General features: G+C 37.2%; 2 protein-coding genes across 2 annotated transcripts; one reads left to right on the top strand and one right to left on the bottom strand.

The window, feature by feature from the left end:
- The first annotated feature begins 16,855 nt into the window (after window positions 1–16,855).
- LOC147809436 (uncharacterized) lies at window positions 16,856–17,803 on the top strand. The gene has a single exon (XM_087162809.1). It carries the CDS (start codon window positions 16,856–16,858, stop codon window positions 17,801–17,803), a length of 948 nt encoding a protein of 315 aa, XP_087018935.1.
- LOC147809437 (ribonucleoside-diphosphate reductase subunit M2 B-like) lies at window positions 17,803–20,328 on the bottom strand. Its single transcript, XM_087164127.1, has one exon. The coding sequence runs from the start codon at window positions 19,609–19,611 to the stop codon at window positions 17,947–17,949; it is 1,665 nt and encodes a 554-aa protein (XP_087020253.1). The 5' UTR covers window positions 19,612–20,328; the 3' UTR covers window positions 17,803–17,946.
- Window positions 20,329–23,619: the final 3,291 nt, after the last annotated feature.

The raw sequence follows: 23,619 nt of genomic DNA on the forward strand, positions 1-23,619 counted from the left end.
CACCAAGCGATAAGGGGTCCGTTTCGCGACAGTCGAGAATACATTGACCAGAATCCAACCCAATACCAATCCGAGAATCCAAAGCCATTGCTTCTTAAGAAACATGGGTCGAAAAGAACCAAATATACCGTCAGCAGCCTCCTTGTATTGCAAACGACGATCCAATTGAATTAAATCCATCACTGGCTCTGGAGCCATCACTACGTGAGAATTGTCATCAAAGACAATCATGCTCTGCTTCCAATCCACATTTTGCAACCATTTCGCTTCGAAACGTTCGGCATGGGGATACTGTTTATAAACGGGCAAGGATTGAACGTGGGACAGCAACTGTGCTGTGAAAATGACATTTTTTGGAAAGGTTAAAATCATTCGAGAGTGATAAAAGGTGTCATTGTAGGGTATCCAAGGTGTTTGATGTAAAATTGCGTTTAGACTCGACATATTCTTTGTTTTTTTAAATGAAACAATCAAGAAATGAATGAGGAAGATTATTCAGACTCGGACAAAAATTCAAACCCTAGTGGAGAGTTGCTAAACGATTGGGCCGATCCTTTTGTCAACAGTTTGCGTCAAATGGATGTGGACAGTGATACTGAATTGATTGTTCCAATTTGTCCCCAGGATGCCCCTGTTTCAAGTCCATATTCATCGGAGGTATTGTCTCCGATATTTGAAGAAATTGAATCAAATAAAGACGATATGGATGATCAAGCCTACATGGCTATTGGTGAGAAAATAACAGGTGAGGTGAAGAATGTAGCAGAGGGTATACAAATTACAACGCAAGATGGTCAAGTTAAAATCAACCATGACGGAAAAATGTTCCTATTTGGCCAGGACAGCCTTTGGCATACGAGTAATGAAGTTTGGGAAGCTTTTCGTCTAGCCAAGAAACGAACCTTAGAAGGCACTGAAAATGAAAATAATCAACTTCCAAATAAGCGAATCCAAATTATTAAAAATGATACGATGAAAGGAGTAGAAGTACAATTTCCCGACTCTAAAGCTGCAATTTATTTGCGTTATCGACACTGGTTGTCTGTGGTACGGCGTTATGGAAATTATATAGAATTGGCTAATGGTAAAAAGGTTTTATTGGCAAACAGAGCGACGGGCGATTTGGAAAATAACAAATTCATCGAAAGTTTGCCTTATGATGATGTGACTAAACGGCGGTTGTCTGCGTTAACGTTTGAACTAATGACTGGAAAAGAACATCCAGACATGGGGGAAATTGGCTATTTCTCAGAGCCGACTAGTCCTGGCACCTCTAAACCCTCTACCAGTAACGATAAGTCTAACGAAGAAGAAATGGTTACGTAAAAAAAAAAAAAAAAAAAAAAAAAAAAAAAAAAAAAAAAAAAAAAAAAAAAAAAATTTTTTTTTTTTTTTTTTTTTTTTTTTTTTTTTTTTTTTTTTTTTTTTTTTTTTTTTTTTTTTTTTTTTTTTACTCTGATGCCTTTAAAAGAAAAACCTTGTTCATGCCAAATCATTCATGTCATTGAGATTCCTTGTTCAACAGTAAAAGCACTGGATTTTTGCAAAAACGGTCAGACTGTCCCGATACTGTTTTGACAGTGTCTGGGTGAATTTGGTAGTTGAGTTTTAGAGAGTTTTTCAATCAGAGAGTTTCAGAGAGTTTTCAAATCAGAGAGTTTAGAGAGTTTTCAAAATGGATCTTTTGAATCGTCTTTAATCAAGATGGAATATTCTTACATTGTTAAACATACACTCGCAGTTCCTGCACTCGCCAAAGCCATTCAGGATCTCGAAACAGACAGCGGAGCGTTAAACCTCATAACACCTGATTGGGAAAATAAGCTAAATGAAAATGAGGCGTATAAGCTTCATAAAGAAAACGGCGTTTTATTTTCCAAGGGTCATACCAGCAGTAATGAAAAGACATTTACTCGCAACATTATCAAACCATGTATGATGCATAAGGTTATTCTCGTGGGATGTTTTACATATGATAAAACAAAAGAATCGGAAGGACACACGTCTTTTGTGGCTCGCGACTGTTACCCATTACAAGTCATTGGAGATGCCATGAGAGAAAATCCAACTCAAAAATTACATGATGGTGCTCGATTATTTATGGATTACTGCGATCCAGCATTGTGTCACACGTGTTATGAAGCGCATTTGTCGAGAAACGTACCGTTAGACTTTGAACGAAATTGGTGTGTGACTAAATTGAGAGTTTTTAATGGTAAAGATTTAAAACACGCCTTCAAAAAACCTCTGGAAGCGAGTTTAACAAAGATGGGATCTTTTTTAGCCATTTGTCAAATTACTATTAGGAGCAGAACAACTTTTGGAGATGATAAATACAAAATTGGTGGGACAATCCAAAACATGATTGTATTTCAAGAATCTGCAATAAAACCATGCCCCAATATGGTGTTTTTGGATCCAATCACACCAGCTATTGAATTTCCATCAGAGGATGCACACATGGAAGAAGAAATACAAAACATTACGTAAAAAAAAAAAAAAAAAAAAAAAAAAAAAAAAAAAAAAAAAAAAAAAAAAAAATTTTTTTTTTTTTTTTTTTTTTTTTTTTTTTTTTTTTTTTTTTTTTTTTTTTTTACTCTGATGCCTTTAAAAGAAAAATCTTGTTCATGCCAAATCATTCATGTCTTTGCGATTCCTTGTTCAACAGTAACAGCACTGGATTTTTGCAAAAACGGTCAGACTGTCCCGATACTGTTTTGACAGTGTCTGGGTGAATTTGTATCGTATTTAAATCACCGTTACGAGGCATCAGCAACGATCCTTCTTCTCCCACCGAGTAGTAAAACGCAGCCGTGCCTGGTCTAGAAACGCACCATTCCAAACTTGCCTGCGGACCTTGTCGTTGGTAGCGCGACCACAAAATACATTTTAACCATTTGTCTGGAGGGATCACCTTTTCCACACCGAGTGTCACCACTGATTTGATTGGAACCGACGGAACGCGTACAGCATCTTTGGCCACGTACAAAGCATACAAGTCCATCAAGTACGAAACTGCAACTCTTTCACAAGCTAGCATTAAATATTCTTCTCGTGTTTCAGAATCCATCAAGACGAGTGTCGCGCATTTCAAATTGCAATCGGGGCATCCATGACTGACCAATGGAACCACCCCGCTTATGGAGTCGGGTATCACAAACATGTTGAAACGCTCACTGAAAGCCAACAAGAGTTTCCTTTGTTGGTGGATGCATGGCTTAAAAAACCTAAAAATTTGAAAGTCATTGTGGCGGGTGGACCGGGCACTGGGAAATCCTATACCGTCATGACTTGTTTGGATTTTATCAAAATTCCTCAATTACGCATGGCTCCTACGGCAAGAGTGGCGAGTCGAATGAATGGAAGCACGATTCATTCCGCCATGAGATTAAATTGGGGCAAAGGATCCGTCTTGAACAACTTGGAGAAGGAATTGGTTGAGGAAGCTGATACAGAAGAGTGTTTAAAGAAAAGCGCTTGCCTCCTCGAGGAATTCAACTGTCCATTCGAGCCGAAAATTGTGGTGATTGATGAAGTGGGTATGGTTGCATTTTGGTTGGTGGAATGGATATTTGAGTACTTTTTTAAGCGCCCGGATCCCGTGTTGTGCATCATGATGGGTGACCCCAATCAACTGCGACCCGTAAGGTCTATACACAACATGTTTACGGCGGGTGTCAAATCTGAAACCAAACGCATCGATTTAATGCAAAGCAAGCGTTTTGAAAAAGAGTATGAGGAAATTATTGAGAATTTGAGGTCATTTGTAGACAAAGAGGATGAGACTGGACTCTTTACATTTCTAGTGACTCATTATCCAGTGGTGGAAAATATCGACACGACACTATTGGCGAAATGCACACGAGCTCTGGCCTACTTGAAATCCTCCGTAGAAACGTACAACAATTTTTATTTGACGCAGTTGGTAAAAGGTCCACGACTGCGCTTGTGGCGAAAATCTAAAACCCATTCGGGTAACGCATATGTGGACGTAAAGTCAGGATGTCATGTTTTCCTTCTCCAAAATGGAGTTTCCACAGTTTCAAATGGTACGTCTCTGATATTTGAGCGCTTCAATGAAGAAAAGGATTGCATCGAATGCAAAAATGTCGCAGACAACAGCACAGTAATAATTCAAAGAAACTCCAAAGGAGATTTTCCAATTATGGTTGGGTATGCGGGTACTATACACAAGTTTCAAGGGGATACAATGGACGATGCCGCAATAGCCATCAACTTTAACGGAAGTCGTGATTTGAATTTGGTATATACGGCATTGAGCAGAGTCAGGAGCATGAATCAAATTGTCGCAGTAGAAATTTAAAAAGTGTTGAGACACAGTCTATCAAGAACGTATCTCAGACTCGTCAGAATTTCTTGAAGCCCTCCAACTCGCAACTTTAGAATTTCTTGGAACTCGCAACTTTAGATAATACTGGCTCAAGTTTAAACGTCAACAGAACATTGTAAAAAAAAAAAAAAAAAAAAAAAAAAAAAAAAAAAAAAAAAAAAAAAAAAAAAAAAAATTTTTTTTTTTTTTTTTTTTTTTTTTTTTTTTTTTTTTTTTTTTTTTTTTTTTTTTTAACGTTGTATGTGAAAGTCAAACGTCAAGCATTGTTGATCTCATACTCGTCAGAATTTCTTGAGGCCCTCCAGCTCGCAAGGCCCTCCAGCTTTTAGAATTTCCTGGAGCTCGCAACTTTAGAATTTCTTGGAGCCCTCCAACTTGCAACTGTGGAATTTCTCGAAGCCCTCCAACTTGCAACTGTAGAATTTGTTGAAGGTCCCAACTTTAAAATTTATTGAACCTCTCAACCTTATACAATATTTACTCAAGCTCAAACGTCTACAACCTCGTAAAAAAAAAAAAAAAAAAAAAAAAAAAAAAAAAAAAAAAAAAAAAAAAAAAAAAAATTTTTTTTTTTTTTTTTTTTTTTTTTTTTTTTTTTTTTTTTTTTAACGTTGTATGTGAAAGTCAAACGTCAAGCATTGTTGATCTCATACTCGTCAGAATTTCTTGAAGCCCTCCAGCTCGCAAGGCCCTCCAGCTTTTAGAATTTCCTGGAGCTCGCAACTTTAGAATTTCTTGGAGCCCTCCAACTTGCAACTGTGGAATTTCTCGAAGCCCTCCAACTCTTAACTTTAGAATTTCTTGAAGCCCTCCAATTCTTAACTTTAGAATTTGTTGAAGGTCCCAACTTTAAAATTTATTGAAGCTCTCAACCTTATACAATATTGACTCAAGCTCAAACGTCTACAACCTCGTCAAAAAAAAAAAAAAAAAAAAAAAAAAAAAAAAAAAAAAAAAAAAAAAAAAAAAAAAAAAATTTTTTTTTTTTTTTTTTTTTTTTTTTTTTTTTTTTTTTTTTTTTTTTTTTTTTTTTTTTTTAACGTTGTATGTGAAAGTCAAACGTCAAGCATTGTTGATCTCATACTCGTCAGAATTTCTTGAAGCCCTCCAGCTCGCAAGGCCCTCCAGCTTTTAGAATTTCCTGGAGCTCGCAACTTTAGAATTTCTTGGAGCCCTCCAACTTGCAACTGTGGAATTTCTCGAAGCCCTCCAACTTGCAACTTTAAAATTTATTGAAGCTTTCAACCTTATACAATACTGGCTCAAGTTCAAACGTCAATAGAACATTGTAAAAAAAAAAAAAAAAAAAAAAAAAAAAAAAAAAAAAAAAAAAAAAAAAAAAAAAAAAAAAAAAAATTTTTTTTTTTTTTTTTTTTTTTTTTTTTTTTTTTTTTTTTACGTTGTATGTTAAAGTCAGACGTTGAGCTCGTAACTTTGGAATTTCTTGGAGCTCGCAACTTTAGATGTTGTTGCATCGGGTCGATACTCTCAGCTCATCAAAATTTTCCAAAGCTCTCACAGCTTGTAAAATTTTAAATTCTCTCCAGTGACCATGCCAATTTAAACTTGACGCCGCTACATACCCATCTAAAACTTTTCAACGTTGTTTCAGTTTTAAATTGTAAAAATCATCCACTGATCCAGCCAACTCGCAAATGTTTTATTTTAAAATATCTACTTCAAAATTCGCCTCTTCTCTTTCGAGTTCAGTCTCGGCAACTTCCGTTTTGCTTTCTGATGGCTTTGTTGAGATGGAAAGTAATAATGTTACGACGTAATCACTTATGGCTTTCATCTGCTGAGTCACCTGAGCCCGGATGGGATGATTTATTTTCAAGGTATCCTTTTCCTTTTCCAACATTTGTTTAATTGTATGCACTACACACCGCAATTCCAATTCAATTGCATCTTCATCCTGTTTCACACTGGCTTGATAGGCTTGAAATGCTCTCTTCAAATGTTCATCGTGAACCACAGGCTGTAACATGGGCGTGAGCACTTTTTCGTGAATGTAACGACACATGACCCCCGCAATCATATCCACCATTGAGTTTGTAGCTTTAACCTGTTTCACGCTTAAAAGGGATTGGATGATTGTATTTGCTGCCGTATACATGTACATGAAATCGTTTTCTGAACCAGTTTTGCGAACCGCTTCGATGACGGATTTTCCCATCGGGAGTTGATTCATCAATTTTTCCATATACGTTGTGAAATATTGCTTTTGGGCATTCATCAGTTGTTGACTAATATCGTCTCTTTCCGTCAAACCTGCTTCAAGATCAAGCAATACGTCCGAGGGTTTAATCTGTTTGGTGGGGGGTTCTTCGTCTTCTGATGACGCATCCTCTTCGTGCGCACGCTTCATCTTTGTTTAAAAGAATGGCTCGTTTTCTCGATCAGACTTTGTCTTTTCATACGCCTCGTGACCCGCTGTTACGGCTCGTCGGGTTACTTTGCGATTTTTCAACGCCTCCACCAAAGGATCGTCCCATTTCGGCACATTGTCGGTGACTTGCGAGTATGTTTCCAATTTGTAATCTGGAGCCAGTTCCAGTGTCCAATCACCCCCCTCGTGCTTCAAAAGCAATCCATTGGAACGAGGCGATTCGGGCCATCCGGGAAGGGTTACGTGATGGGGATTGGAAACGATGGTTCCTCGGTATTTTTCAGGTACTCCGAGATCGTTTTTACCGATATAACAGGCTGGAAATGCGTACATCAATTGATTTTTCCATACGAGGGGCGTCGACCCGGGTTGCCAGTGACGCGTGATCCACCGACACCACTCCATACGATTAGGTTGAAGGGACGATTCCATTTTTAATTTTCCAAACCAAGAGGATGACACGCGATAATTGTAAATTTTCGCTTTAAACGATTCCTTTTCCAAAAAAAACACTTGCATGTAATCGAAAGGAAATTCTTGTCCAATTTGCAAGGATCCATCGCGCACCTGGTCTCGGAGGGGAGCAATCACCTTTTTGGGATCCACGTTACTGTAGTGTAAAAACGTTACGGGATTATGATCCAACAAGTAAAAATAGGCATAGAGTTGCACGTCCATAGGTTCCTCCGGAGGGTTTTTAAACGCACTGACGCACGCATTGTAACCCTTGCCATAGGTGTAGTCGTCCAATTCCTCTATCCTGACTCCAAATTGACCGAGTGTGGGATCACACACACACCCAAAACCAGATTTGTAGCGAGCTTTTTTCAACGGTTTTCCTGTAATGGCGTCAAACGTGCAAGGTCTCTTGAAGCATTTTTTCTCATAGTGCCGACGTATGTAATTTTTGTCGAGCCCATCCGACTCGTTCAACTGGTGCCCGCTCAGCTCGTCGGGTTCACACGGATAATATTTCATGCGATCCACGACTGACATTTTTTGGCATTCGAAATTCTTCGTGGGTACAAAACCCTCTGCACAAATGCATTTTTGCAATTGTATACTGAAATATCCGTTGGGCCGACACGCCACATCGACGGTGCAGTTGCCTCCGAAATGGGTTTGGGTGACGAGATTTGGATTTAAACATATGCAGGCCGCAAACGACTTGCCACGATGCGAAACGAGCGTCCACGTGCCAGTTTCGGGATAACAGTCTTCGCCTCTCAACAGTTGAGGAACGCATAAGTTATTCACGCAAATGTCGTGTTTTTTACAGTCTGATGTGTGTGTGCATGTGTCGGGGGAAGAGGTTTCGGCGTGTTTTGGGAGGAGAGGCCACTTTGAAAAGGGAGTACGAGGCGTTTGCGAGGCGTAATAAATGACAATTACAGCATACAAAAATATTAGAATCCAAAAACGCATTGCTTTGTTAATAAATGTAAACCTTTTGATACGCTTTATCGCTGTAAAACAACCCAATGTTTGAATGGGCGGCATCCTGTAGGCGCAACCAAGTCAAGAGTTTACATTTGGTTTGTAAATTTCGCACAGACTTTAAATACTGATCCACACTATACATTTTTGTTTCATTGGGTTCTCTCCACAATACCTTGAATCATCTTCTCCACCACCACCATCAGTTCTTTATCGCAAGAATTGACAGTCTCGTAGGGTTTAACGTAAATACGCAAATCATAACCGTCGTCCATGTTGATGGTGACATTATCGTCCACCCCCATCAAGAGTATGTTTTGACTGTACCTTTTTCGATACATGTCGCGCACGTGCTCCGATGCCTTGAGATAATTGTAAAATTTTTTAGAATATTCGCACTCTGTTCGTCCAAAGAGTGTGTGGGCGCATTCGGCCACGTCCGGCAAATACGCATTCACCATGTCTTTCACGTAGGCGTCTTTGCCATGACTCCACAAGATAATGTCTGCTTGGATCAATTTTAAAAACTGCAATAACGTTTTCAATTTGGGGCGAGGGTGGAATTTTCGGGCACTGTGAAACCCCAGGGTCAAATCCATATCCAGTACGCAAACGTACTTTGGACTCATGTCGCTTTTTTCTCTGTAAACAAAGAACATGAGCTCAAAATGCACGATCCGAGCAGAAGATCGTATTCAAAGTATAATTCGGCACCTCACAAATTCAAATTTCACGGCGGCAGATTGCCCCATTCATCCTAGAAAACCTTGCATGTTGCTGTTGAATAATTTCAACGCGGAGCGATTTCACTGCCTGTACGCGAATCGATCCACCGTTTGGAAATCGTACACGATAGATCAATCTTGCGATATACCCGAACACTTTGACGAAATGATGAAAATGAAAGAATGGTTGGGGAGTCAATACGTGTTGCCGTTTTCAGGTCATCTTCGAGAATCATCCGGTTACACAATCGGCATGTTTCGACAAGCTATTGATTTGTATCCACCCAGTAAATTGCAGCGTGTTTCGTTCAAAGAGTGTGCCTACGCAACCATTGTATTGTTTTGTGCCGCCTGCCATCAATTGGGGGGCGCGGTACCAGATTTAAAACATTTTTTGTTTTTATACACGGAAAAGCATCCTGTTTTGTGTGATATGGGAAGTTATAACGTGGAGAATCGTATTCGGTTAAAAGGAAACGCACCTCACTTTAATGAGAAAAAATGGAGACGATTTATGGAAAAGAAAACCATACGAGATGTCATTCGATATCTCAAACTGGAATTTATGACCATGTTTAATCAAAAGAAAAAGAAGGGTCAACGATGCATTTTGAACGAGACTGAAGAGGTATTTGACACGGAAACGCATATGCTCTTGTGTCAAAGTAATCAAAAGAGCCTAATTCAAGTATTGCGAGACTTTGCACATTTGATGCCAGACGTTTACTTGAGAGAAAATATCATTTTGGAATGGGTCAAAAAACTTGGCTACAACGCAACGTAAAAAAAAGCCCTCAACTCGTAACTTTGGAATTTCTTGGCTCAAGTTCAAACGTCAGAAGCATCGTCAAAAAAAAAAAAAAAAAAAAAAAAAAAAAAAAAAAAAAAAAAAAAAAAAAAAAAAAAAAAATGTTTTTTTTTTTTTTTTTTTTTTTTTTTTTTTTTTTTTTTTTTTTTTTTTTTTTTTTTTTTTTGACGTTGTAGTTTAAAGCCAGACGTTTAGTTTTAGTCTTATGATCTCAGACTCGTCAGAATTTCTTGAAGCCCTCCAACTTGCAACTTTAGAATTTCTGGGGCCTCGCAACTTTAGAATTTCTCGGAGCTCACAACTTTAGAATTTCTCGGAGCTCGCAACTCTAGAATTTCTCGGAGCTCGCAACTCTAGAATTTCTCGGAGCTCGCAACTCTAGAAGAATTTCTTGGAGCTCGCGACTTTAGATAATACTGGCTCAAGTTCAAACGTTAGTAGCATCGTTAAAAAAAAAAAAAAAAAAAAAAAAAAAAAAAAAAAAAATTTTTTTTTTTTTTTTTTTTTTTTTTTTTTTTTTTTTTTTTTTTTTTTTTGACGTTGTAGTTTAAAGCCAGACGTTTAGTCTTATGATCTCAGACTCGTCAGAATTTCTTGAAGCCCTCCAACTTGCAACTTTAGAATTTCTGGGGCCTCGCAACTTTAGAATTTCTCGGAGCTCGCAACTCTAGAAGAATTTCTTGGAGCTCGCGACTTTAGATAATACTGGCTCAAGTTCAAACGTTAGTAGCATCGTTAAAAAAAAAAAAAAAAAAAAAAAAAAAAAAAAAAAAAAAAAAATTTTTTTTTTTTTTTTTTTTTTTTTTTTTTTTTTTTTTTTTTTTTTTTTTTTTTTGACGTTGTAGTTTAAAGCCAGACGTTTAGTCTTATGATCTCAGACTCGTCAGAATTTCTTGAAGCCCTCCAACTTGCAACTTTAGAATTTCTGGGGCCTCGCAACTTTAGAATTTCTCGGAGCTCACAACTTTAGAATTTCTCGGAGCTCGCAACTCTAGAATTTCTCGGAGCTCGCAACTCTAGAATTTCTCGGAGCTCGCAACTCTAGAAGAATTTCTTGGAGCTCGCGACTTTAGATAATACTGGCTCAAGTTCAAACGTTAGTAGCATCGTTAAAAAAAAAAAAAAAAAAAAAAAAAAAAAAAAAAAAAAAAAAAAAAAAAAAAAAAATTTTTTTTTTTTTTTTTTTTTTTTTTTTTTTTTTTTTTTTTTTACGTTGTAGTTTAAAGCCAGACGTTTAGTCTTATGATCTCAGACTCGTCAGAATTTCTTGAAGCCCTCCAACTTGCAACTTTAGAATTTCTGGGGCCTCGCAACTTTAGAATTTCTCGGAGCTCACAACTTTAGAATTTCTCGGAGCTCGCAACTCTAGAATTTCTCGGAGCTCGCAACTCTAGAAGAATTTCTTGGAGCTCGCGACTTTAGATAATACTGGCTCAACAAGTTCAAACGTTAGTAGCATCGTTAAAAAAAAAAAAAAAAAAAAAAAAAAAAAAAAAAAAAAAAAAAAAAAAAAAAAAAAAAAAATTTTTTTTTTTTTTTTTTTTTTTTTTTTTTTTTTTTTTTTTTTTTTTTACGTTGTAGTTTAAAGCCAGACGTTTAGTCTTATGATCTCAGACTCGTCAGAATTTCTTGAAGCCCTCCAACTTGCAACTTTAGAATTTCTGGGGCCTCGCAACTTTAGAATTTCTCGGAGCTCACAACTTTAGAATTTTTCGGAGCTCACAACTTTAGAATGTTTCGGAGCTCACAACTCTAGAAGAATTTCTTGGAGCTCGCGACTTTAGATAATACTGGCTCAAGTTCAAACGTTAGTAGCATCGTTAAAAAAAAAAAAAAAAAAAAAAAAAAAAAAAAAAAAAAAAAAAAAAAAAAAAAAAAAAAAATTTTTTTTTTTTTTTTTTTTTTTTTTTTTTTTTTTTTTTTTTTTTTTTTTTGACGTTGTAGTTTAAAGTCAGGTTTTAATCTTTGCTCGTCCAGCTCAAAACTTTTCCGGAGCAATGTGTTTGCACAGTTAATAAAGCCAACCATGGCAGAAGATTACAAGACGCTTGTACTGCATTTACTCTCCAAAAGGCAATATCCCATACTGAAGGATATCGTTGTCATGGATATCCATTACAAATTGCTGCCAGAAAATGCAGATTTTGACGTAGTACATGCATATGATAAACGATCGCATGACGCCATGTACACGTTGTCACAACATGCGGATCCATTTCGCTTTTCCTATCTCGTCGGTAACGAAAACATGTTTTATGTGCATGAGACGGATCATTTCGACACCACGTCCTTACCGCTACACTGTCAACGAGTCAAATTGAATCGCTATTATGTGGACGTGATCCAAAATCAAACGAGTGAAACCTTTGAAGAAGAGCTATACCATTTTATAACACTTTTAAATTTTGACATTCCAACCCTCTCTCCTTTGTTGGGTTTGGACACTATCACTTGCACTCGGATGTTACCTAAATTTATCAAGCTTTGGGTTTTCAAATACGATGCGCAAAATTTTCAAAAATGTCCAGTTTCCAAAGGACTCGAAACTTGTTTTGGTCCTCCCGAAACTACAGGTGTGATTCCCGTTCGTGTGCTGAGGGGTAAATTGTCCCCCTGCACCTCCCACGCAAAAATTTTATCGTTAAATAATGATTTTCCAACAAAGCTCAAACATCCGTATTTAATGCATTACAGCCCTCTGCACAAGACACTCTTTCCGTTGGTTTACAATCCGCTCGAAAACCCATTATTGGTATTTTAGACTAAACATGTAACGATCTCTCTCGCTACCATCCGGAGGGAATTTTTTGTATCTTCGTTTTGCATCGTAATGACGACACACCTTGTAAACGCCCGCGCAAACACTTTCTTTCGGCAGATTGACATTGGAGTTGTCACTCTCGTCGTTGGATGCATCGATGGAAAAGACAGACTCGTCATCAGACACCTCGGACATGACTGGAGATCCAACAAAAGCTTTCATTTTCAAATGTTTTCGATTACCCGGTTGGGGTCTGTAATACTTGCGAACATAGCTTGTGGCATCCGGATACGCCTTTTCCCACGCCTCCTCTGGAACCACCGTCGCTTTTTGGTCCACATAGTTTTTGTAGGCCGAAAAACTTCTAAAGAAGGGTTTCAATTTTGAAAGGGGTACCAAGCCATTTTTCCCCAGATGTTCAATGTGTGACAATGAAAAAACTTTTTTCATATCGTCCTTGTAATCTGCAAAATAGTCGAGCATTGACTCGTACGCGTAGAACGCTGGAATTTTGCGAGGAGGAAAGGGTGGAGGTTTTACATATTTACGAGGCTTTGCTTTCTTGGTAATCTTGTTTCCTTTTGCACGTGGCATCCTTTATTTGTAAACAATCTCCCCGTAGTGAAAGAGGTTAAAAAAGGGAGACTTTTGCATTTTGTCGTGATTATCGTAATGCGCATGATGATAATTTTGAAAAGTTTCCCAGTGCGCTAAAAAGTGACACGTGTAGATAAACAGCATTTGCCACGTGGTGTTGTGTCTAAAGTATTCTGCTGGATTATGGCAAGTCTCATCCAACAAAGTAAAGTTTATGGTGCCTCGTGCCTCGTCGACCATGTTATTGTTTCGACACACATTATCACAATAACTGTTTAGCGTCGCATTAAATTCATAAAGATTGAAAACCACATGAAAACCTTTTCTCTCATCAGGCGTTTTACGTTTATTAGTTTCGGCGTACGACGTGAAAATTTCCTTTGGGCCATTGGGTTCGAAAAGATAATAAAATGTCAAATTATAATTTTCCAAGTCCTTGATGGGACGCCCAAATATGACATTGAGCATGGGAATCCACTCGGCCAACACCATATGAATTTGATGAAATTCTGTAGCAGAGTACTTATCCGCAATGTCCCGACATATGGTCCAAGCATCTTGCCACGTGCCGACGTGATTCGATGAGGTGCGACGACAACTTTGGGAATCGTGGTGATCAATCGATCGTTGCATCTTGATTTTTTTAAAAAAAAGACAACTATGTGGGCCGCCTGGCTCCTTTTTTTAATCATCTGGATGTGTTTCTGGTGGATACCAGAGGATTTTAAAACAAAATCAAAAATTCAAGTACGTGAACCCATTTTCCAGCAAAATTGTACAGACAAACGCATGTTTTGCGTAGACGATTGTAGTTTCCTGTGCGTGGAAAAATCTACCCGATGCGTGGGGGGCGTGTGTGTAACAGATGGTCGAACACCCATTGAATGCAATGAAGAAAAAGGCGGTCGATTGATGTTGACAAATGACGACGTGGCGCGATGGATTTGCCTCTGTACCGATGAAACTTTTTGGTCGGGACCTGCATGTGATACACTCAATCCCGATGTATGCGAACAAGGAGCATTTTTATACAATGGACGAGAGAGTTTTTTGTGTCTCTGCCCCAATCCATACAAAAGGTTCACCGTCAACGGAAAACCACATTGTTTAGAAAAGTTTATGAGTAATTTCTTTACAGAGCCAGAAGTAACAGAGATGGGACCTCACATGGTATAGTTTGAAATGCATCGTCGTGGATCTTTAGGTACACTCTAGCGTGGGTACTTGGACTCAACTCGCAACTTTAGAATTTCTTGAGGCTCTCAACCTTTGACAATATTAGCTCAAGTTCAAACATTAGCAGCATCGTAAAAAAAAAAAAAAAAAAAAAAAAAAAAAAAAAAAAAAAAAAAAAAAAAATTTTTTTTTTTTTTTTTTTTTTTTTTTTTTTTTTTTTTTTTTTTTTTTTTTTTTACAATGTGAGTCATTTTAAATTTTCGTTGCAAATCCAATTTAAAAGCTTCGTGACAAAATCCTTCGAAAAGCATTCACACACAATGAAATGATCTCGCTTACAATCATACAACAAATTTTTAAAATCATCGGGTGGGTTCACAAAGATAACGCTCATGTAATCATCATCGTTAGTCTCCACGCTCAAAAATCCATCACTACCCACACATTGCTTCAGATTCACTTTGAGAATACCGGTCGTCTTGCAATTTAAAATCACGCTCTTTTCATTCATTTCCTTGAAACTGATTAAAGGACCAATGGCATTACATTTTTCACATTGTCCATTGCCGACAAAGATCGTTTTGAAAACATTATCCAAAACTTCACTCATAGCAATTTTAACAACCAACGTTGCAAAACTACCCACAATTTCAGCTAAATCGGCTTCGGCCAGGTCTATAATCCAATCATGTTCCTTTTTTTCACCATGCTTCAACAGGAAGCTTTCAAATGCTTCATGGAGAGGAAGATTGTCGCAAACCATGTGAAATCTTCCATATTCTGTGTTACAATATACGTTTCCATACGTCCCGATCTTGACGTTGTAATTCAAGTAGGGTAGCCCCCAATATGCACCTAGCAATGTAATTTTCATGTTTTAAAAAAGCGCCTTTATTATGTAACGTTTTTTCATGGGACAAGCCAAATGGCGATGTTTGGACAAACGGTTTAAATTGACGGCGCTTATATATTTTTTTCTGCTCAAGTATTTTTTCGACTCTCGTCCATATGGTAATTCTATATTCGAAGACCGTCAGCTTGAAACTGGGTATAGCAGAAAACTGCAAAAATATATAAGCACTTCTCAGAACGAAAAAGTACTTGAGCGGGCAAATGTTTGATTTATCATAGGAAAATTTGGAAATATGGAAAATGGGGAAAACGCAAAACATTTCCATTTTCGAGTCTGTAAATGTTATGTTTTGCTATTGAAAGATGAAAAAACTGATTAGAAAAACTATACAACTTATACAAAATTAATGTAAAAATCACATTTAAAAGCTATTAAAATAGGATTTTAAGTTTAAAAGTTTGATTATAAATTTTAACTTTTAAACGATTCATGGTACCAAAAGGATTGGTACCTTGAATCGTTTAAAAGTCGCAGCTAGAAGGGGGGTACTTTTAAACTCAAAATTCGAAATCGGCATGTTTTTACAGTCTCAATTACATAATTTTTCTACCATTTTTCAATAATACATACTTAAAACAACAATTTTCAAGAAAATAAAATTGTAAAACATTAAAAAAGAGTTCCAAAAAATTGTCAAATATTAAAAAAAGAATTCTTAAAAAAATAAATAATTCAGTCTTTTGAATAATAGGGTTAATATTCCACAGTATTAAATAATGCTAAAGTTTTAATTATAGCATAAGTTTTTTCAATTACCAATCAATTACATTTTTTTCAAAAAAAAAAAAAAAAAAAAAAAAAAAAAAAAAAAAAAAAAAAAAAAAAAAAAAAAAAAAAAAAAAAAAAAATTTTTTTTTTTTTTTTTTTTTTTTTTTTTTTTTTTTTTTTTTTTTTTTTTTTTTTCAATTACTGTTGTATGGGTCATAAAACAATGATGTCCACTCTTCAATCTTTTCATAATTTTCTCCGGCACAATCCCACACAATCTCAGAGCGTGAAAAGGATCTAGTCCGTATGAAATTGTCAATTCTTCGCAGCAATATCTTACCAAATGGGTTTAAAGTAATATTGGCCCGTTTTAAAACCAATTTGACCACTGGTTCTTTTTCATCAATATGAATTCGTTCGCGTTCTTTATTTAATAAACGAAAAGTAAGGTTACAATATGAACCAGAAGGAATTATTTGATATACTTTCACCCCCGGAATTAACGAATATAACCAACCTCTGGCATCTCGTGGTATTTTGATCTCGATATCAGTAGACACTATTTCCTTGCTCTTTTCCCCAAGGGTGTAATTACCATTAGGAAAAATCTGCACGACATTTTCAAAAACTTTTGGCTCCGTCCCAAAGAATGGTTCTTTCACTTTGTATAGTATTATGCGTCGATCTTTTTCCATCATAATAAGATTAGGTGGAAATGTTGAAACGTCCAATACCGTTGTATGCAGCAAGGTTATATTTTCCAAGTCGTGGGAGCTCCAAAAAATTCTGATGAGCTGAGTTGCACAAGACCTGGCACTCGGTTTTAACCTACAACGTTAAAAAAAAAAAAAAAAAAAAAAAAAAAAAAAAAAAAAAAAAAAAAAAAAAAAAATTTTTTTTTTTTTTTTTTTTTTTTTTTTTTTTTTTTTTTTTTTTTTTTTTTTTTTTTTTTTGATACAAGCAAGTATCAAAGCTTACAAATTGTTCTAAATGTATTATAACGATTGTAAACATTTTACGCTTGAAACAGACGGGGTGGAGGTTGTTGAAAATGTATTAACGGTTCAAGAGGTAACGCAACTCCAAGAGAAAATGTGGATTTGGTTACAAAATAAAACAAAATACTTGGATAAACCCATTGTCAAAAACGATATATCGACTTACAAATCTCTATTTGATCTCTATCCAAAACACGGTATGTTGTTTCAGCACTGGGACTTTGGACACAATCCGTTATCCTGGTACGTTCGTCAAAACCAAAATGTCTTTAATCAATTTAGTCGTATTTGGTGTACAAACCAATTGCTCACAAGCTTTGATGGAATCAGTATTTCCTTACCTTGTGAATATACGATGCGTGGTTGGACGCAATACAAGGAATGGTTTCACACTGATCAAAACTTTCAACGAAATAATTTTGAATGTGTTCAAGGACTCGTGAATCTTTTTCCAGTTTACGAAGGTGACGCCACCTTGAGAATTCTCAGAAAAAGTCATTTATTGCACAAGGAATTTCAAAAAACGTTTAAAATTACACATTCATCAGATTTTTGTCGGTTGACACAAGATGAAAAACAATTTTACTTGGATCGTCTAGACAGTCCATCGGATATCTGTGTAAAGGCTCCCGCTGGCTCCCTCGTGTTGTGGGATAGTCGAACCATTCACCAAGGTATGGAACCACAACGTAATCGTAAACTACCAAACATCAGATGCGCTCTGTACATTTGTATGACACCTGCAAGACTGGCAAGTCAAACTCAAATTCAGAAAAGGATCAAATATTTCGAAGAACGACGAACCTGTAATCATTGGCCTCACAAGACTAAGGTTTTTAGCAAGCATCCTAGAACGTATGGTAATCCCCTTCCAAAAGTTGAAAATGATGACGACTTGGAAATTACAAATTTAATGAAACAGCTTGTTGGTTATGTTTAAGAGTATAAAAAAAAAAAAAAAAAAAAAAAAAAAAAAAAAAAAAAAAAAAAAAATTTTTTTTTTTTTTTTTTTTTTTTTTTTTTTTTTTTTTTTTTTTTTTTTTTTTTTTTTAAATCTAAAAAAATTTGGATAACGTGTTGCTCTTAAAAATCCTCTTCCAAAGAAAACTCGTGACTCTTTGAGAGCACTCCACACTTTTGATACTCTCCCACCCGCTTTTCAAAAAAATTGGTCTTTCCCTCCAAACTGATATTTTCCATAAAATCAAATGGATTTTCCTTTTTGTAAAACTTGTCACATCCCAAGTCCACCATCAAACGATCTGCTACAAACTCAATGTATTGATTCATCAATGTGCAATTCATCCCAATGAGGCTGACTGGTAGAGCTTCTGTTAAAAATTTTTGCTCGATGGACACTGCATCTGTTATGATTTGCAAAATTTCCTCTTGTGTGGGTTTCTCTTGCAAATACTTGTTGAACAAGAGGCACGCAAAATCACAGTGCAATCCCTCGTCTCGACTGATGAGCTCGTTGCTAAAGGATAAACCAGGTAAAAGACCACGCTTTTTTATCCAAAAGATGGCTGCAAAGGACCCGGAGAAAAAAATTCCCTCCACGGCCGCAAATGCTACCAGACGATGGGCAAAGGAGGGATGCCGTATCCAGTTTAATGCCCAATCGGCTTTTGCTTTCACGCAGGGCATTTTTTCAATGGCGTGAAATAATGTATTTTTTTCTTTGGGATCCCGAACGAGTGTCTCAATCAATTCGCTGTACATTTCTGAATGAATATTTTCCATGGCAATTTGAAATCCGTAAAAACATCTGGCTTCCGTGATTTGTACTTCTGTCGCAAAGCGCTCCACCAAATTTTCCACGACGATACCATCGCTTGCCGCAAAAAAAGCCAACACATGTGAGAGGAAATGACGCTCATCAGGTTTTAAATTATCCCAATCTGTTAAATCTTTGGATAAATCCACCTCTCCTACTGTCCAAAAAGAGGCTTGAGCTTTTTTGTACATGTCCCAAATGTCTGGGTATTCTATCGGGAATGTCACGAAGCGATCCGGATTGGGTTCCAGTAGCGGTTCTACATACAAGAAAGGTTTGCGTGACTTTGGGACTAGTTTTAAAAGATTAGAAACAAAATCTTTATGTTTTCTAATGACTTCCGTTGCCACTGAAATGTTGAATTCGTTAAAATTTTCAGTATCCCAAAAATCCACGTCTCGATATTGATAGAAATTTGGATCCAAATCCTTCAGCACATCCAACTTTTTGCGCTCAGCCTCTTGAAAAAAATTGTTGTAGGTTTCGAGTGTATCGTATCGCTCCAATTCAAACTTGCGCCCTCTTTTTCTCATTCTTTTGTATCCCGCTTCAACAGCTTTCGGTGATCCAGCAATGGATGAACCATAATCCAAAATGAGTACGTGATCTACACCCAAATGCTTCAAGCGCTTCCTGTAATATCTTTCCAAAGGTCTCCAATCCAATAGACCGTCTGAAAATTGAATACAAGATAGCAAGGGACACCTGGAAGTGATGATGGTCCAGTTGGATGCGCAGGTTTTTTGCAGGGTGGATACCTTTGCTTGCAGTCGAGCAGCAAAATTTTCCAAGACCAAGTAATTGCGTAACGTGTCATTGTTTGAGTCGTGAAAGAAATCTGGGTCAGTCTCTATCATGTCGACACAATCATCTATGTAACCATCAACCGTTGGATAAGAAAAAATTTTCATAACGGTAGTTTTGCCGATACCTACAAAGGAGGCTTGAATCTCTACAAGTATTTTGACCATGTCCGTCAGCAGTAATAATTTGATTCAAGCAAGAAGCCACATTTTAAATAATCCAAAAAAAAAAAAAAAAAAAAAAAAAAAAAAAAAAAAAAAAAAAATTTTTTTTTTTTTTTTTTTTTTTTTTTTTTTTTTTTTTTTTTTTTTTTTTTTCAATTGAAGAAATAACTGTACTAAAATTTTTCTTGTCTTCTTGGAGCATTTGTTTCGTTGATTATTCTTGTTTTCCATTATTACCATATCTAAGGCTTATTGCGTGTTCGGATGGAATTTCAAAATAACAGCTATCGTTATTGCGATCTCCACTCATCTGTATAAACTCCAGTTCAGCTAATAAGTCACCTTTGGATATTTCTACCTTCTCCTTATCTGAATAATTAACTAAAACCACTAAAAGCCGACTATGACTGTCTAAAGGCCGAACATACTTGCTTGATTCATTAAAAATGTCAGCTAACACACGTACTGTTTGATCCAACCATAGTTCTGGACTTGGACGAGGTATCACAAAACTAAATCTTGGTAAGAATTCCACGTTTTCTTTTATGATTACGTATTTTGATTGTAAAGGTTCAAGTACTATATCCTCTGAGCAAAACAGCTTGTGTTCGATTGCAACACGTGATTCTGTTACTAGATTCATCATGATATTTGAGCTATGATTCTTGATGATATTTGAAAGTGTGAAGCTTCAAGCAACTCGCAGCAACTTAAGTAATCACAAAAAAAAAAAAAAAAAAAAAAAAAAAAAAAAAAAAAAAAAAAAAAAAAAAAAAAAAAAAAATTTTTTTTTTTTTTTTTTTTTTTTTTTTTTTTTTTTTTTTTTTTTTTTTTCATACATTGTTGCTACTCAATAATTTCATCAATTGCTCTCGTCCAACTTGTTGCCAATTTTCCTCACAAGACGCATAGACTTGACCCAACTCATTTAAAATTTCTGTCGTTACTTTTCTAACGTCGGTAAAATATTCCGCATTTCTATGTAAAAATGTTTCGGCCCACACTTTGACTCGATGTGTTTGCATCGCAATTTCATCGTTGAGCATGAGGCTCTGCAATTCCCGAGTGTACAGTTGCAACAATGCCAAAAAAACGACGCAGCCTGAATCCGTTCCACCCAAACTACTTAGTTCGGGTTTGTTATCCAACCATTTATACATTTCGCGTACAGATCGAGCGTGTGAGCGATAGTCGCGACGCATGCTATTTGGATGTATCATTGCCAACAAGTAAGTTTTCAAATCTTTTGATTCAAGTCCGTCAAACCCGTCTACTGCCAATAAACGATACATGTCACGGTTGCCCACGTCATGACTTGTTGTATTTTGACTTAACCACTGTTTGAACAATACGCACCAATCCGCTTCATCAGAGGGCAAGAGCTTTAAATTTTTTCTCTTTACGCCTTTTGAGAGTATCGACACCAATTCTTCGCGAACCAGTCCATCGTGAAAATCTTCCAAATCATTGTCAAGATGTAACCATTTAGCGACTTGCTTCAACACATCCCATCGATGTTTTCGAATCGTTTGCCGTCCCAGGAAACAGTGACGCGCCACTTCTTGGTGCAACAACCTCTTCAAAACGTTATGAGAGGAGCCAGTCTCGAAAAGTTTCTGGTGAAACTGTTTTAAATGGTTTGTGCTCTGGCCAAATTTTGTTGATAATCCAGGTTGGCGCAACAACCGTTTGTGTGTCATAGGTTTTTTGAAAGAGCTTTTGAACGATTCTGGATGAGACATCTTGGGCAATGCGTCCGAAATGATTCAATTCTCTTTGAACAAAAATATCTGCGTATTCCACTCGAACACAAAGTCTGGTAAATTGTTTAATAAACCACACCAATGGTTTGTTTCGTAAAGACAAATGGCGTTGCAAGTCTTGTTCAACGTTAAAGTTTTTGGTTGTCTTCATCAAAATGACGTATTTGCAAGCATCGGGAGACACGTCAGCTCTTGTATTTACTAGTTTTGCATTATGCCATTGATCAAATGATGTTTCCATGAAAAAAGACAATGATGCAGCGTAGTGGTAGAAGATTTACTGTAGATCAAATCAATGACATTCGAAAAAGAGTAAAAACCTTGAGACACGTTGATGAAATGGCTCTATTGGTGTATTTATTGCTCGAAACTAAACTAAAAATGAACGATTTGCTGACGTGGTTCAACACGGATAAAACTAAACGTATGGAATTTTTGAAAATGCATCCAGAGTGTATGGCCGACTATGCTCGTGCACCCAGACTCTTTCCTAAAACACACCAAGGGTACTTGAAGCAATGGAGTAGAAAATGTCTCGAGTGGTACGGTGTTCAAAGGGCAACGTTTGAAATGTTGAAACGTTCAATATCGTTCTATACTGCAAGCTGATGAGTTGTCAGAGCTTTAGAAAAATTTTCATGCGTTTAAAGTATCAAGACTCACCGCCTGCCTTTAACAGACAACTTAGAAAAAAAAAAAAAAAAAAAAAAAAAAAAAAAAAAAAAAAAAAAAAAAAAAAAAAAAAAAAAAAAAAAAAAAATTTTTTTTTTTTTTTTTTTTTTTTTTTTTTTTTTTTTTTTTTTTTTTTTTTTTTTTTTTTACAAGGTTATTGACGTTTAAGCTAAAGTTGCAAATTCTAAATTTGTGTGAAAAGATGACAACATGGATTTATAAACATTTTTTTATTTTTTTCACAAGCGTAATACAAAATTATTTTCATAATAATAATAATAATAATAATATATATTAAATGCGAGCATACTACAAAAATAAACACTCACATTCGATGTGGGATCGGTTCCATTCCCAAATGCAAAAATTTTGAAATGCCTTTCGTCACGGCAATCCACCTGTGACATTCTGCCCTCGAGCAATATACACACCTGCTCGAGTCTATGGTGGCATCTGGTTTCAATACCACCGCTTTTAGTTCCCTGGCTGGATGATAGGGGGGTAGCCTCGCCAATACTTCACCCCATTTTGATTTGGTGATGGCGTCCGTGTGGATCAAAAAACGGACCCGCATGTCGTAGAGTTTCTCCAACAGATGCTGAGGGTGCATGGGTCCATCCATGACGTCATATACGTAACCGTTGGTCAGGGTGTGTCCGTCTTTTCGAATGCACAGCACGGCAAAGGTCTGTGAATGCCGCCCTGTATAATGAGTCTTTCGCCTACGTTCGTAGCCGTCTCGACGATAGTTATGACTCGTCTCCTCGAAGGCTGGCGGGGGAGAGTGAGAACGCACGTCGTTGATGGTGCTGGGCTTGGCAGGTGGGGCAGACATTTTGACAGTCTTTGAGGCCTTAGAGTCCACTGGTGTCTGGCTCGAGGTGCTGGACTTGGCAGGTGGGGCAGACGTTTTGACAGTCCTCGGGTCCACGGGTGTCTGGCTCGAAGTGCTGGACTTGGCAGGTGGGGCAGACGTTTTGACAGTCCTCGAGGCTTTAGAGTCCACGGGTGTCTGGCTCGAGGTGTTAGAGTCTACGGGTGGAACAGAGATGAGACAGGTGGGAAGCCTGGACCTGGAGATGGGTGATTTCAATCTTTTGGGTGGATTGGAGAGGCGAGGTGGAGAGGTGGAGATTCGCTTCTCTCGGGATCGATAGTCAGAGGCCGAGACCAAGGGTATTCTGGCAGGATGAGCACGAGAGGGGGCCACTTGGACGATGGAGCGTGGAGTGGGTTTCAGTGTGTTGGCAGGTGGTGAGGCCACAGGCATGGGTGGCGACATGGGTTCAAAGAGCTGAGGCTCAGGTGAGGGAGGCAACGGAGAAATCAGCTTCATCTGGCCAATATCCATAGAAGTGGGTGTCGGAGGTGATGGAGGAGGCACCGACTGGAAATTCAATTCGGTCAAATCGTCTTCGTCAGAGGAGGAAGACGACGAGTCAAAGTCCGAAGAGTCAGCCATGGATAGAAGAGCAGAGAGAACTGGCAAAGGCAAAGCACTGGCTCTGAATGATCCGAAGGCTCAGAAGGCTCTACCTTATATACTGCTCAGGAAAAAAAAAAAAAAAAAAAAAAA

This window comes from Parasteatoda tepidariorum, chromosome 5 (genome assembly GCF_982258835.1).
Source record: "Parasteatoda tepidariorum strain Cologne lab strain chromosome 5, Ptep-v5.0, whole genome shotgun sequence".
Taxonomy (NCBI): Eukaryota; Metazoa; Arthropoda; class Arachnida; order Araneae; family Theridiidae; genus Parasteatoda; species Parasteatoda tepidariorum.

Coding starts and splice junctions, on each gene's coding strand:
- LOC147809436 (XM_087162809.1), top strand. CDS start 16,856: ATGTATTATAACGATTGTAAACATTTTACGCTTGAAACAGACGGGGTG.
- LOC147809437 (XM_087164127.1), bottom strand. CDS start 19,611: ATGGTCAAAATACTTGTAGAGATTCAAGCCTCCTTTGTAGGTATCGGC.